Here is a 17,245-nt window from a genome sequence, read left to right on the forward strand (position 1 = left end):
AGATTAAATAAAATGACATTAATATTAGTTTAAATAACCAGCTTATGACATTGGCAAGGCTTTAATACATTAGTTTGGTAGTTTGAAATGTTTTAGATGCCCTATAAAAAAGATGTATTTCTCCTCTGTATATATTTAATCATGAATAATACAAAGATGTAAATGATTCACAAATTTCTGCCCCTACATAATGGGATATCCTTTGTGGCGTAATAGTTATAACACAGGACATTGAAAGACATGCAGTCTGACTGTCCTTTGTTTCATTTTGTAATTAACTTCCCTTTGTCTCTTGTACTGTTTGTGGGTTCCAGCAAAAACTCACATAATTGCCTCTGGTTCCTCATGATTATTGTTTTTATGCCCCAGACATCAGAATTTGTTCTGATTTAAATCTATAGCTGTGAAAAGCTAAATCAGGCACTGTAATAATTACAACAATTATGACCATTCATACTGCTATCAGACAGGAAAAACACAAATCTGCCAGAATGAAAACAAAGACTAAAATGAACACTGGGAGGCAATGTTATACTTTTGGATTTTTTTATCCATTGAACCCTCACAGTAAATGTGAATTTGCAAATATGAAAAGATGCATTCATGCGAAAAAAAAAAAAAAAAAAGACCGCAGTTGATCTAAACCTACCCGTCTCCACCTCCTGGATCTAGATCCAATTCCTCCCACTTTACATATCCCTAAACCTACCAATCTCCATCCCCTGTATATAAACCCACCCATCTCCACACCTTGGATTTAAACCTACCCGTCTCCGCCCCCTGGATCTCGTGTGTTCTGCAGTGAGGGGCTACTGAAATCTGGGGGACAAAAACTTTTATCCAACGCCAAGACGATCCAACAACGTGTGCTCTGTTTATCTTCCGCACGTGTGCACCTGCACACAGACGCACATCTGTCTCGACCATTAACACAGCAAGCCATGTTATTTTGTATGAAATAATCCTGACAAAAGCACAAATACGGCAGAGATGCCAAGTTCAGCGGCTGGAATTAGCTCACAGACAGCAGCGGCAATCCACCTGTCACTCAAGTGACCACGCCCTTAATTATTCAGAACTTTAAGGCTTAATATTGTAAAAAAAAATCACCCCCCTCACAGTTGTCATGAAGGGCAAAATTAGCTATAGAGACCAAAACCACAATTTGATCTAGGCTTTAAACATGTTTATGATGTAAAGTTGGGCATTTTAACATGGGGCTCAATGAGTTTCTGCTCTCTTTTGCAGCCTGTCCCTAGTGGCCAGTCGATGAATCGCAGTTTAAGTCACCCCCATATTGGCTTCAAGAGAAATGTGGGGAGGTTGCCGCTTGGTCCAGACCTTCTGCCGTCAGTCTGCCGTTTTTAAAACATTTATCTCAACATTATTTATTTATGCGGTTGTGATTTTACCAGTTTATCAGTGTTGTTAGTGATTTCATTTGATTGGTAACAGCTCTATATAGTCTTGTTATTCCAACTATATTTATTGATTAAATATATGACATTTCTCAAGACAGAAAAAGAAGCAATCAAATACAAATAACAAATATCAAGCATCATAGACTCACTCCACACAATGTACTTAAAGTACATCAAAACTCATATTTTATTTTATGTATAGCAATACAATTTACATATTAAATAACACTATAATAGAATGCTTTGATATAGCTTTCAACAAAAAGAAAAAGAGAGAGGAAAAAAAAAAAAAAACAAGAGAAAAAATCCTTTGTGTGTTATTCCGGATTACAAAAAGAGGATATGATGGTGACACCCACCTGCTTTGTATGACAGAATTATTCTTTGACTTAGAAGAGCTATTCTATTGCACTTCTGGACAATGAAACAGATTTTATTTAGATTCAAAGAGGAAAAAGCAAAGAAATACCACAATCACTGCCTTAGTTTATGATTGTTATGAATGTTTTTGGAATGTGATGTCAGCCACCTTCAGAAGGATCTGGGGACATTTTGTGTTAACCATCAATATGAGAACTAAACACAAAACTAAAGCAAACAAAGTTGATTTATACGAAAATATAACGTTTGCGACTATATGCCAGGATACAAAGCTTTCAGAGAGCGATGGGTTAATGAAGCAAAAAAAAAAAAAAAGATATGTACATGATAATGCAAATATGTTTGCAAATGCAACCCACAAATAATGCTTGAGCAAGAGAAGGAAAAAAGGGGACACCACAGGACATAAATGTAAGAAAAGATTTAGAAAAGCAACTTGTCACCTCCAATGACTTTACGTGATGTACGAGCAAAGTCAGAGTATTACCCCAAATGTTGGAGAGATGTGACTTCATTTTTCAGCCTCCTTCTTAGGAGAAACAAGACATTAATTGAATAAACACCTTCAATAAGCGTCTTCTCCATCTTAACAGCATAACGTTATCTTTCTAAAGCATTTCCAAAGTCAAACAAAGATTCAACAGCTTTCTTCACATCAAAAGAAATCAGTAATTGTATACATTCTCATTCACTTTAATTGCAACATAAAAAAACAAACAAAATAAAAATAAAAGTGACCTGTGAAACAAACAATTTTAGTGAAACGATTTTGACAAAAAAACAAAAACTTGATTTTGCCTGTGGAATCATCCTTTTCAACATTGTTTTTCCAGACACCACCAAAAACATTCTTTTTAAAACTTCTTACCCATTAAAAATAAACACTTTCTCACACGTTTTGTGAATGGAGTGACAGTTTAGTCTTTGGTAAAAATTAATGAATCACGGGTCCCCTGTTTTTTTAAGACTGATTCTAATGTTATATTAGCAAGGCCTTTGTGCTGTATGGCATGAGAGAACCGTTTATGATATTACAGTAACCATTTTTCCTAGCATATCTGAGGATCTTCGATATGAAATGACACTGTGAGTCTGTTTAGTGAAGAAATGCTTAGTCTACAGGTTTCTAGTAAAACCAGTCAATACCAAACACAACACACACCTATATCACACACATACACACACCTGCCGAGGTGAAATGAGACTGTACAGAAGGCATCGAGAGACTTGTATACATTATTCTCAAAGTTATGGGACGGCTTATGACAGAGAACTATCTAAAAAAAAAAAAAAAAAAGAGGACAGAGCAGTATAAAATTACAAAATTAAGTGGGCAAATAACAGAATTAACTCCTACATTACGAGTCCATAGGTAATGCGATATCATTACCCGTTCGGTCGCACTCAAGTGACACAAGTAGCAGCTTGCAGCATAAAGCAATAGCGAAATCAAACCAGCAGGGGGTGCTAGAGAAGTCATGAGCTCTGCGGATCCTTCAACCGAGCGCAGTGACTGTGACAGTTAACATTTACAAAAGCACAAGTTATCATGATATACGATATATTCATATATATTAAAAGCAGAATATGAATCATACAAAAGTTCACAGTAGCTGTTTTAATACCACCTTTTCAAAAGTAAATATGGGTTTAACTAGAAGCATAATGAACAGATCTACTATTTGGGGTGCGCAAAATGATCAAAGCAAATAAACAAACCAAAAGTAACAGTCCATATAGCTCATATGGTCTTTCGTCGGTGAATCTGACGTTTTGTGGCGAGTCTTCGCAAGTTGGCCGTGGGATTAATCTCTTTTTCCAGCTTCTGAGGTGTGCGTGGAAATCGTTTTTCGTTTGTGGCGGTCGTTTCTAAAGCTTCGGAGAACAGCTTTATAATGGAATGTCAAAACAACGGCGTGACAGTGAGAGTTCGAGCGAGCGAGACGGACTGACTGTGGTCGAGATGCTGGAGTAGGCAGTAACACTGATAGTTTCATAGTGCAAACTAGACAGAACTGTGTTTCATTTTGTTTCGTTTGTTGTGAACTCAAAAAACATCGGTGCAAATGTTCAGTAGGATAACATTAAGACATAAAATGGCGAAAAAATAAATATCAAAAACTTTTTATCAGTGTAAAAAAGTAATCAGGTTATTCTTTTAACCAAGAGTTCTGGCAAAAAAGGCCTCAGAAAAAGTCTGTCTTAGTCTTTGAAGTTTTACAAAGTTAGATTAAGTGCCTCTTCGCGCCTGTTCGGGGGCTTCAGACGAGGGACTCCATGCTTTCGGCCGGGTCCGATTCGTCAGACATGGCCAAACTGCCGTTTCTGTCCAAGGACATGGGGCTGGATCCGTTCTCTTTCGTGCTTATCAGGCTGAGCATAGCTTTGTAAAGGTACTGGTACTGTTCCTGAAAAACAGAGGGAGACATACGACATGACTATAGACACATAGGCACAGAGGAAAGTAATGTTTCGTTTAGAAAACGAGACAACTAGATTTTAGGGCTGCCCTCGACTAAAGATTTTTCTAGTCGACTAGTGGTCGCTCGTTTAAGCCATTAGTCGCGCGTTTATATTAATAAGCCATACATCATAATATTGAGCCTTTAAATGCCTATATATATTTAATACATAACCTAATGATTATGAGTGTGTCATGAAAAAAACAGAAGGAGACTGTCTAAACATTTTAATCATTTATTGATAATGTTTGCTGTGTTTTCAGCTGTAGGGATCCGCACCTATATGCATGTTTCATATGGTTTACATAATCTGAAAATATTTATTTTGTTTAAAAGTAGACATTTCAAGCTCTATAGATATATTTCTCGTGTCTGTGAGGCAAGTATACCTTGAGTTTTGGTTCATGGTTTCTCAAGTTCACTGAGACTGAGACAGCAGAAAGGTCATCCTGACTTTTTTCATTATTTTACAAAAAAAGCACAACATTTTGCTGTTATTGTGAGTTTACAGAAATAAAAGTGGACCCTTTACAGTTTGCATTACTCTTAAAGGGGCTATATGTAGGAATGACACCCAGTGGTCGAAATAGGTACTGCAGTCCAAATTCAAAATATTGTTTGCCCCGCCCCCTCCTTCAAAGATGCGGGTGGCCAGCTTGAGGACACGCAACAAGAGGGAGCGCAATTGACAATGAAAGCCGAGGAGACTTACACACTGTAAGCTGATGAGTTGATTTATCTGTGTTTTAATATGCTGTCGTTCATAGAAATTTTTAGATGGATGCAGAGGCTTTTTAGGTCAGGTAGAATCTGCGATTCTCTGACCCAGTTTGTTTGCTGGTTTCCATGGCTGCAATACGGTGTTTTCCGTCAACTGGCAACCTGTGATGTCAAAATACTATTGGATAAACTGGCAGCGCACGGTTTCGCACGGACCAAAACAAAGACAGACATTCCGACACGGAACGCACATTTCAAAGTAGAATGTCTGGCTGTAGCATTGTTTTTCTGAGAAACAAGTAGGTAGCATGTTTCCTAAATATCTGCAAACATATTGGGGTATTTTTATGCTTTGTTAAAGTGAAAATCTTACATATAGCCCCTTTAAATGCAAGTGATCGCACCGGCGCCTCCATGTCATGCAGTAAGCGCGCTCTCCACACAAACACTTGGATATACGTGAAATAATAGCGCACATTTATCTAAGCTAACATTAGAGCGAGCGGACTTGTAATGTTGCTACTACTTACATGTTTCAAGTGATAAGCAATTTGAGGGTGATGAATAGTAGGGAATGTTTGGATTTCCTGCTGTTAACGATCCGTCCCTCACAGACTGCGTCACTTCGTCACTTCCTGTGGAGGTTTTTTTTTTTCTGCAACTAACCGACTAATAAAATCTTGGTCGACCAAGCCTCTTCTAGTCAACTAACGGTTAGTCGAACTATTAGGGAGCAGCCCTACTAGATTTTTAACATTTTCTGAAAAGCTAACAAAAACAAACAAACATGTGAGTGATGCCTGGCCGTGCAAAATTCGCTGTCACAATGCTATGATTTTACTAGGATGTTCTGGATTCTGGCTCTGCTCCCTCTTTCCAACTCCAGTCCAGTAGGTGGCAGAAACGCACCTTTTATGTTTGAATGTTTGTGTAGAAATGTCAGAAAGAAGCAGGAGAACATTTCCATCACTTACTGGACTGGAGTGTGAAGTGCTGAATGGTACACAAGGGATCACAGTTTTGCTGTTAAATGTATGATCCCGCACATAACATACAGAAGAAAAAAATAGATATTGTGACCACAAATTAAGAATTTGTTTGTTCCCTCGTTTTAGTTAAGTCGTGACCACATTGTACTAATTCATTTTAATTCGAGAACGAATGAATACGTCATGGGAATTAATTTTTTGGCCACATTTTACTAATTTGTCCCTTTGTTTTAGTCCATGTTGTACAAATTCGTTCTAATTCGAGAATTAATAAGTCGTGTGAATGAATTTGTGGAAACATTATATTAATTTGTTTCCTCATTTTAGTGAAACTGTCACCAAGTTGTCTGAATTCGTTCTAATTTGTTAAAAAATTTTCTGTCCACATTTTATTAACCCCGTTCCCTTGTGATTAATTCGGGAACAAATGAGTTAGTCATGGATCAAATCATGTTTTTTTCTTTCTCTGCATGTCATGTGCGGGGCTTTGTAAAATAATGCTTGCTGATCAATTTCATTTTGGTCAGAATTTTGGTGCCTTATTAAGCATTTCTTCTCTAGAAGAAATGAAGTCTAGGTTTGAGAGTGAGTAAATGATTAATTTGTGTGTGTGTGTGTGTCTGTGTGTGAACTAAACCTTTAAATACGACCCGTATATAAACATTTAAACCTTAATATAAACACTTACAATGTCGGTAAAGACTCCTGGTCTCATGAGGTTGATCATTTTGGCCACCTGATAGACCCCCACAGCTCCTTCACTCTCCAGCTGCTGTGACAGTGTGGTGAGAGCACATAACATCCCAGCAGACACTGCACCAAACCTGTCAACACACAAACATTTATATTGCGGTATACGGTAATATACACTGCCTGGTACAGTACAGTCCAAAAGTTTAGAACCACTAAGATTTTTAATGTTTTTAAAAGAAGTTTCGTCTGTTCACCAAGGCTACATTTATTTAATTAAAAATACAGTAAAAACAGTAATATTGTGAAATATTATTACAATTTAAAATAACTGTGTACTATTTAAATATATTTCACAAAGTAATTTATTCCTGTGATGGCAAAGCTGAATTTTCAGCATCATTACTCCAGTCTTCAGTGTCACATGATCCTTCAGAAATCATTCTAATATGCTGATTTGCTGCTCAATAAACATTTATGATTATTGTCAATGTTGAAAACAGTTGTGTACTTTTTTTTTTCAGGATTCCTTGATGAATAGAAAGTTCAAAAGAACAGCATTTATCTGAAATACAAAGCTTCTGTAGCATTATACACTACCGTTCAAAAGTTTGGGGTCAGTAAGAATTTTTATTTTTATTTTTTTGAAAAGAAATTAAAGAAATGAATACTTTTATTCAGCAAGGATGCATTAAATCAAGTAAAGACATTTATAATGTTACAAAAGATTAGATTTCAGATAAACACTGTTCTTTTGAACTTTCTATTCATCAAATAATCCTGAAAAAAAATATTGTACACAAATATTTTGTACAATTGTACACATTAAATGTTTCTTGAGCAGCAGATCAGCATATTAGAATGATTTCTGAAGGATCATGTGACACTGAAGACTGGAGTAATGATGCTGAAAATTCTGCTTTGCCATCACAGGAATAAATTACTTTGTGAAATATATTCAAATAGAAAACAGTTATTTTAAATTGTAATAATATTTCACAATATTACTGTTTTTTACTGTATTTTTAATTAAATAAATGTAGCCTTGGTGAGCAGACGAAACTTCTTTTAAAAACATTAAAAATCTTAGTGGTTCCAAACTTTTGGACTGTACTGTATGTGTAGCTTTTCATGTAGGAAGACACATCATGGCCATATTCCAGGATGACAATGTCGAGATTAATCAGACTCAAACTATGAAAGATTGGTTAAAGAGTCATTTTCACACATGAATTGACACTTCTGAGTCCAGTCCTTAATTTCACTGAAAGTCTTTGGGATGTGCTGGAGTAGACTTTACAGAGTGCTCACCTCTTGCATTGCCAATACAAGATCTTGACCCAAAATCGATGCACCTCTTGATGGAAATAACATCACATTTATTCATCACAACTTGTCCTTCGAAAGTATAAACATAAATGTCGTTCAACCTATTTTACTTCTTCGGCCGTACTCCCCCGCTGGCCTGCACTCATATTGCACTTAACGCTCTGGGCCGTATCAGAAGATTTATTATGGAGGCAGCTGAATGAAACTGACACTGCTGCTTGCTATAAGTGGAAATTTTCTATTTCTACAGATTTCTTTTTATAGATCATCTGGTACAGGCCATTTTCTCTCTCATTTCATCTTGTGTTCTTGCTTCAGCAGTGTAACGTCTCCCACCATAAACACTATATTTAAGTCTAAGGGAATTGAATTCATTACTGTTTCTAATGTTTGACACCCTAAGATGCTGTGATCCAATTAGCTCTAACGAGTATCCTTTAATTTCAGCAGACATCACTTTGCAACAAAACGACTAACAATGGCCCCTTCATGTTTATTCATTATGTTAATGAGGTCTGCTTGCCTCATCTGATAAACATGGCGGACTAATTGAGCTTTTCAAAATGTGTAATGTTACTATGGTATCACCCTAAGAGCTTTCGAAAAGATGGCTGTCTTAATTAGCATCGCGTTCATTAGCGGTGAAGATAAGCTAGTCTGTCAAATGCTCCTCCTGCAGAAGCTGTTGACAGAAGCAAAGATCTGGCTCTCCTGTGGAGCTATTTCTGCGTGCACCGTCTCCCTGGGGTTTGACAGAGATCTACTTCTGGCTTGAAGGAATGTGAACTCTTTGTAGTCTTAAATGGAAGGCCTTTTGTTTTCACTCAGTGAAAACTGAGACTGAATCGAAGCCTCCATCAAATTTCTAGAATGAGCTGAACATGAAGGATGGCCAAAAAGCTGACGTATCTAGAGTGAATGTTAATGCTCTATTAGCACATTAGGTACAAAAAGTATACACTATAATGCGAGTATGAAGTAAGCCTCAAGAAAAAATGTTGTAGTATGTTACATTTCTGACATGCCATATATTATATCCGATAGTTAGTATGCAAATTGTGATTGATCAGGCTTGTACAGGTTTTCTAAGCCAAATTGTAAATTAAAAGAGGTACAATTTTGAATAACAATAGCATTACTTACTCATCATGCACTATAGTGGGTCCATCTCTGGTCATGGCCTCTTCTTTGATGACATTGATGAGCTCAAAGGTGCTGCTAATGGGAGCGTCAGGGTTTGGCCATTTTGGGCACTGAAAATGTCGAACTTCTAAAACATAATCATCCTACAGAGAGAAAGGAAGAGAGAGATAATAATTTCAAATTATTTTTATTTCCACAAAAATATTAATTAGCACAACTGTTGTTTAATGTATATACTAAGTATTCCTACATGGATAATAATAATAAATATTTCTTCAGCGCCAAATCCACATATTAGAATGATTTCTGAAGGATAATGTGACACTGAAGCTTTGCCATCAAAGGAATAAATTATAAATTAAAACGGTTACTTTAAATGGTAACAATATTTCACAATTACTGTATGTACTGTATTTTTGATTATAAAATGGTTAGTTCCTGTCCTTGATTCTGATTGGTCAATAGCTGTCTTTTATTCACGATAAAACACGGCTATGACCGCTTTACCCAACGGTTCTGTGCATCACTACACAACACCCTTAGCAACCACTCTTAGCAACGTAAACTGTTTGTTCTCAGTTGATATTGTTCATTGAAGCTTACAGTATTATGTAGAAGAGTATTGTGAGAAAGAGATCGAGTGAGCGAGTTTATTACCTGCATTCAGATTTAGCATTTCCCTTCAGGTCAGTCCTATGTTCATAATATGTCCGATGTATTATCTTGTCCTTTTAACATTTAAGGGGTTTTCCCGTGACTGACAGCGCTAATCAAATCATTTGTCAGTTGCGTCTTGTTCCGTGTTCACAACAATTCAGTCTTTTCATTGTAAAAGTCTTCACTACTGACTGACACACTCATAAAGACAGTCTTTGCTGCCATCTAATGGCATAATAATGTAACTTCTGTTGCTGTTCACGGTCAGGGACTATTTGTTTCCAGCGGAAGGAAGACTTTTAGTTAAAGTTTACTTCATGAAAGTTGCATTGATACATGTTTTTGGCTTTAATATTTGTATTGTGTGGTAACCATTTTATAAAAGCAAAAAGGTACTCGAGGTACCCCTTCAGCCTTGACTTATTCACGATACAGCACAGAATCTTTTACCTTATTGCTTACTTAAATTAATGCAGCCTTGCTGAGCATAATAGGCTCAGTTTATTAACCTCTTACTGCAAAATTAGACACAGAGTCATTCAAGTCATTCTGAATAGACACATAACCAACATATATTTAGAAAGCCAACACTTCAGAGTTTTGGTCGATCGGATCACAAGCGGACAACCCTAAATACAGGTGTAAATGGGGTGTAAAACGTTTTGAGTTTGTCTACTTAAAACCACTTCTAGGGCTGGGCGATATATCGCATGCGATTGTCACGCGCATTTCGTCAGTAAAGCCGGTTCCCTGATTACTGCTAAATCGCCATCACCTGCTTTCAAATGGACCGGCATTTAATAGACAGAGCCGTAGATCACTGAAAAGCTACGCAATATCGCGTTCATTATCGAAGGCGATTCATCTGCGATAATGAATGCGATATTGCGTAGCTTATCAGTGATCTACGGCTCTGTATATTAAATCCCGCTCCATTTGAAAGCAGGTGATGGCGATTTCGCGGTAATCAGTGAACCGGCTTTACTGACAAAATGTGCGTGACAATCGCATGCAATATATCGCCCAGCCCTAACCACTTCCAGAGTTAACTGAAAACACATTTGACCAGATTGCTTACGTAGTGTAGATGCTCATTTGGTCGAATGTGTTTGTACAGCCACAAAAGGCCGCCTTCTGTCTTAGGACCAGATTTACAAAACAGGACAGAGCATGAGAGCACAATCCCATAAAAGCGCAGACAGGAGGGGAAAGTTCTGTGCGTGATCTACTGATGACTGTGCGTGAACACAGACACAGCCGGATCGTTTCCAAAATTACCAAACACAATCTACCAAGAGAGGTGCAAATTCATGTCTAGTTTAAGACATGCTTTTTTTGGGTGGCAAATAATGGTGCAAATACCAGACTAGACAAACCATAATAAATCACCTTACATGATTCATTTAAATACTCTCCTCCCATAAATTTTGCATCTGAAAGGGAAACTCCTATAAATACATATGCAATAAAGTCAGCTGCAAAAATAACCGTGTCCACGCCTTTCAGCGCTAATTTTTCACTGCGAGTCTTTAGTAAATCCTGACAGTATTTTTTTTAATGCCACAAGAGGGTTTGCAGTGGCGGAAACGGTTAGTAAATCTGGCCCTATTTTTGTAAACATATGGGAAGTGCGATAGCCAGATGGGATTTAAACTTTGTCGGCTGGAGACCCAAGTTCGGTTTGAAGACAAAAAAATGTACCAAGCACAATGTTCTCTCTCCATTCCTGATTTCTAACAAACACTCTTGTTCTTGCGGCTGTCAGAGAAGAAACGAAAGCTGCGACTCTCTGTATGTTTTTCTGTCGTCTCCGGGCGCATTCATATGTAAATTGCGTGAGCTTATTTTGTCCATTAGATTAAAAAATCTGAAACAACCAATGCATTTACCCACCCACACACCCTCCCCTCGAAGAAATCAGGACAGAAGTGGTTCAAAGTAGACAAAAGAGACAGATTAAAACACCAGGAATGTGTCTCCCTCGTCTACTTCTTAATACCAGGTGGAAACTGGCCCATTGACTTCTTTCAATAACATTAAACAATCTTATCGACACTAAACTTTGAAAGGTAGTGCATATTAATAATGATTTAATATTAATAATATTTAAATCTAATCAATTAATGATATTATAACAATATTTATAATAAATATACATTATCTTATAATATTATATTATATACAGTAACATAATATTAGATGAAACACATCAAGTTATTTATATATTCTATACAGTTTCACTCCACATCTTATCCTTCAAAAACAGACCTGTGTGGCCTCCAGGATGAAGTCATGAATGATGATTTGCTCCTCATTGGAGAGACAGAGTCTGTCTTTACTGATAAGGGTGACTGTAAATGCCTCACAGTTCATGGCTTCCTCTCGACTCGGCCAATACACAAACTCATCCTCCGCCTGCGGAAACAAACGTGTGTGAGCATCGACGCAAATTAATTAAAGACTTTCAGAAAGACTGAAGCTCTCACAACCAATTTCCATAATTCACTGCTTACAATAAGGCATCAGCTGACCTTGAGGAGCACAGTCTATAACATTATCTTGAGTTTCCCTCCTTAGAGGCACGACATCACTCAAGGCAAGAAGGAAGTTTGCAGATGGTACTGAATACCCACCAGGCCCTGGTTGTCAGGTAACATGACGATGATTTGAGCGTTGTGGTCCCAGATCATCCTCCAGAAATCTTTAGTGGTGTGAGGCAGGGGATGCTGGGTAATGATGAACTCATTGCTCCGGTAGTAGCCCTAGTAGTAGTAAGAAAACGTTCAAAAAATGCAATCAATTATTTTGGCTTTCAGTATACAACAGGTAGCATCGATAAAAGAGACTCAAAAAGTGCCCCAATTTACCTACCCTATCTAGTTAGTTAATTTCAGTCACTTAAAAATCTTAGGGCTCAGGATATCACTTAGTAGTAGTAGTTAAAAATGAAAAATTACAATGTGAAGTTTGTGTTTGATTCCCTAATGCCTGTTATCTCATTGACATGTCATCTTTGAGCCATGTATAAACCCCTTTCTATGTACTATTTGAAAAGAAAAAAAAAGGTGTGCTCAAAACCAAAGCACAGGTGCTGTAAAACCAACACTGCAGCAAATGTTCACTCGTACGAGCATAAAACAGAACAGTTTTCCCCAGAACACTGAGTGCTATTTAGACATCCAGTACAGGTTAATGTTTAACTGTAGTGGGGGTGCTGGGTACTCACCATTATATAAGATGCATTGATGTAATCTGTGCCTTTCATTCCAGGCAACGGCGCGAGACCAACACGTGCTCTTTCCGCTGAGAGGGACAAAAACAGCCAATCATCATGCAGAATAAGAGAGCAGGTCAGTGATGTGATCTCATTAGCTCAAACGGTGCTGCAAGCACACTTTTGAAAGATGTGTTGCAAATTGGATTCAAGAACATTAGTAAAGATAATTGTCATAAAGGGCCAAGGTATTTGAAAAAGAACAAAAAAAGAAAAGAAAATGGCCACAGACACCACAGTACACAATAAGCAATACCCGATAAATAAACTGGATGTGCTATTACATTTACATTTAGGTGACAACAATGCTAATAAACCTTAATTGTCATATATTTTAGCTTATGTTACTCACATGGGACAACAGAAGAGTTGCGGTTCTTCTCCTTGTTGCATTCTTTCTGAGCACTGAAGCACTCCACAAATCTTGCATTGCACTGAGTCACCAACTGTACATCAAGGACAAAGAATTATTTTTTCTTTATTTCAAAGTAGCATGAATACATCACATAAGACAAAGCCAACCGTTTGAATTCAACAGGAAGGAAATATGTCAAGTTGCTGTCTATGAACCATAAACCGTGAGAATTTCAGGGCTCAATAAAGAAAAGAAAAGAAAAGAAAAGAAAAGGAAAAGGAAACAAAAAAAACAAGGAAAATGAAAGAAGAAAAAAAGAACCGAAACCAAAAAAAAAAAAAAAAAAAAACAAAAAACACAATGAACTGGACCTTTTTATTTTTAACAAAACAAAAGATTTTGTTATGACACAAAACAAACACAAAACAAAACAAAATATTCCTAACATTAAGTACTGAAACTCAAATCTTTGGAACTTTACAGGAAGGAAATATGTGCCGCAGTTGTAAAACGTGATGTGGATTTATATTTGGGTATTGAAACCGTACCAGACAGAACTATAAAAAGTGAAAATTTCAGGGCTCAATAAAACATTTTATAAACTCATGAAACTCAAGCAGACCACATATCACACATTTTTCCCACACAGAACCTGTCAGACTTGGGGTTTAAGTCACAGTGTGCTAACCAGGTATGAAATGATAAAGTATTAAGCAATAAAAGTGAGCCAATTACTTTGGTTCAAAATTCTTCTCTGCATAAATATGCATTAAAAATAAAATATCTTCTGATATGCTGAGAATGTGTCACGCATAGCAGTTCTGCAATCAGTTTGAACAGACAAATTGCTTGTCGAAATGACTTTGCATAAGGAAAGAGATAGTCCTCACCTTGAACTGCTTCTCTAGTCGTGTTTTGCCTCCTGGGCCTGGCGTCAGGATGTTGTTGACGTAACTGTGCAGCTGACTGGAGGGCACCTCTGTTTCCTTCCCAAGAATGGCTTCCATCAAGGCATCGTGGATGAAGATATACTGCTCCTAAACACACAGAGACAGACAAAAAAAAAACAACAACAGAGAGATAAAGAGACATGCTGGATGACACACAAACAGGACAGATTTGGACTGGTGACTCACTTCCGTTTGGACCAGGTAGTTTCTCTGAGTTCGTATATGTTTGAGGAAACCCAGCACATTGACTGAGCCTTTATCCTTCAGCTGCTGTAAGCATGCTGTCAATCACAATGTAAGTTCCGGTCCTGCCCACTCCAGCACTGAGGAAAATACATTAAAAACATGTAAACTGTTTGTTTTTGCTCTCTTTAGCCATTAAATTAGCCAGTGCAAGTGTGTGTGTGTGTGTGTGTGTGTGTGTGTGTGTATTACCTGCAGTGTACAAGCATGGGGCCCATCTCTGGAGTCTGTGCGGCAGAGGACTTCCTGACGAAGGTGAGTACAGGTAACGTGTACTCAGGGACACCCATATCTGGCCACTGAGTGTAGTGATACTGCAGAACTGTTCTCTCACTCTGACGGCCCTTAGTGTTACCCTTCTGACCCTGCAAACATAAACAGACAAAAGTCTAACAACTACATATGACTCTTCAACATAAAAGGACAAAGAAGGAGAACACAGATGTCTGCTGTTTTTAAATCAGTCCAAAACGAGACACAACACAATCTGACACAACAAGCAAAGCAAAGTAACACAAAACAAAAAAACAAAGCAAACAAACAAAAAACAAACAAACAAACAAACAAAGCAAAACAAAAACAAAGCAAAGTAAAACAAAATAAACAAATAAAATAAAAATAAAGCAAAGCAAAATAGACAAAGCAAACAATCAAAACAAAACAAAACAAAGCAAAGCCAAACAACAACAACAAAACAATTCTTAAACCCGGCTACATTCTAAATTGACAACATATTGCATATTTACTAACCCAATACTGACCCATTTATTATTTTTTTCTAGTGAGAATCATCCTTAAGTCAGTTTTTTTTAAATATTTGTATGGATATTTTCAGAAACTTGGCCCTGCCAGGTAGCGAAAAAAATGCTTTTTTGAAAATAAATAAATTACACAACATAATGCAATTGTGTATGACAGTCATTAAACACAAACACTCGATTAATCTCCATATATTCAAATAACCCTTACTTGACATTAAACTTGCAGCGCAAATGATTTCTTTTGTGCGATTTCTTTCTTTTTTTTTAACCATACATGCATTTTTCCTTGCCGCATAAAAAGGTGGCACCTAAACTCACATCTAACTGGCTGCTATAAAAAGACTCTTATTTCTTTGCCACCAGTGGCCTTGGTGTGGCTCTGTGTATTATGAAAGAGATTTACACAGAAAGCAGATCGCTCTCACTGACGCTGTGAAGGCCAGGACCTTGCATAAGCTCCTTAAGATATTTTCCTCTGGCTTTTAATGCTCAACCCTGCCACAATCCTTCACACAGGTAAAGGAAAGCAGGCAAAACCATGCATAATTACTATATGGATCATTCTATTAAATGAGTGCCTTTTCCAGTTTAATGAAGAATGAACAAATATTGTGTATAAGTGATAATAAATCATCACCTTGTAATTATAAGGTTCTATCTGGCATTTTTGTCAAAATATTCTTATTCTGTAACTTGTGATTTTTTTTTTTTTCAAAGTTCATTGTACATTTTTTTAAGAAAACAAAAAGCTTCTATCTACAAAGTCCACTGGAATGCAAAAACTTTGAAGTTCAATATCTCAAAACTGCTCAGAATGCAGATAGAACCTTATAATTCCAAGGTGGCGAAATGGCATTGTGTAACAGGACAGCAAGGGAGGCAGGCTGAGAATAGGAACTAAGTGCAGGATATTTAACAGGAACCAATTAACACAAAAGGTAGGAACACAACAAACAACTGACAACCTAACACACCAAACACTGAGGCTTATATACATAGGGGCCTAGATTAACAAGACACAGGTGTGAACAATTAGGAACCCAAAAAACTGAAACAGTTTATTAAACTATATCAAACACTAAATCAAACTTTTACACAGCAGTCAAAACAAGAAACAATGATATGACACATTGTACTATTGCAAGCTAAATTTATTTTAATATCTGTTGAGAACTTAGCCCCTTCATGAAGGTAAAACGAATCAAAACAGGATGGTAATAGGGTTGACAGTTTAATTTAACACACATTAGAGTTGTCAAAAGTACAGTCGGTACCGACTGTTACCGGATTCGTAAACACCTCCGATTGTGTTGACATGCTCATCTGATATGTCTGTGATTTTTTAATTTGCTAGTTTTTATTTTCATATACTTTGTTCATTTAATTGCGTATTTGGAGAGGCTGGAAATACACGGGCGGGGAAAGGTAAAAAAAAAAAAAAATAGTGGAATTTTTTTAATGTGTTTCGAACAATGTCTATTTTAATTAATAATAAAAGTTGGCATCAGCTATTCATTGCTAAAATCATTTCTAACACATAGGTAGTAAATAATGCCATCCATTTTGTTGAATGATCCATTTTCAGTGTACAGCATGAGAATGTGCATGAGAGAGGGAGGCGAGATGAAAACTGTATACCTTCTTTACTTTGGTGTTTCTGATAGCGAAGATGCGGAGTGTGTAGCACGCCATTACTTTGGTTCTCTTTAGCGTCACCACAATATTACCATATTCCTCACTGTTCTCTGTCGGCCAGTACTGGTCGCATTTTCTCTGTGAGATGCACACGAAAAGGGAACAAAGTTTAAAGCGGCCATATGAAACAAATTATCAGAAATATGGTTAAATATTAAATATGGTTATATCAGAA

General features: G+C 37.0%; 1 protein-coding gene across 1 annotated transcript in view; it reads right to left on the reverse strand.

Annotated features, from left to right (window-relative positions):
- Window positions 1-1,584: 1,584 nt before the first annotated feature.
- The window catches only part of ptprga (protein tyrosine phosphatase receptor type Ga), a 321,286-nt gene continuing 305,625 nt past the window's right edge, over window positions 1,585-17,245 (reverse strand). The window contains 12 exon segments of the mRNA XM_048172553.1: window positions 1,585-4,210; window positions 6,662-6,797; window positions 9,136-9,278; window positions 12,061-12,207; window positions 12,426-12,554; window positions 13,019-13,095; window positions 13,419-13,512; window positions 14,312-14,458; window positions 14,558-14,647; window positions 14,649-14,694; window positions 14,807-14,979; window positions 17,014-17,148. Coding sequence (XP_048028510.1) covers window positions 4,064-4,210; window positions 6,662-6,797; window positions 9,136-9,278; window positions 12,061-12,207; window positions 12,426-12,554; window positions 13,019-13,095; window positions 13,419-13,512; window positions 14,312-14,458; window positions 14,558-14,647; window positions 14,649-14,694; window positions 14,807-14,979; window positions 17,014-17,148 — 1,464 coding nt within the window. The 3' untranslated portion in view covers window positions 1,585-4,063.

Source organism: Megalobrama amblycephala, linkage group LG21, assembly GCF_018812025.1.
Source record: "Megalobrama amblycephala isolate DHTTF-2021 linkage group LG21, ASM1881202v1, whole genome shotgun sequence".
Lineage (NCBI taxonomy): Eukaryota > Metazoa > Chordata > Actinopteri > Cypriniformes > Xenocyprididae > Megalobrama > Megalobrama amblycephala.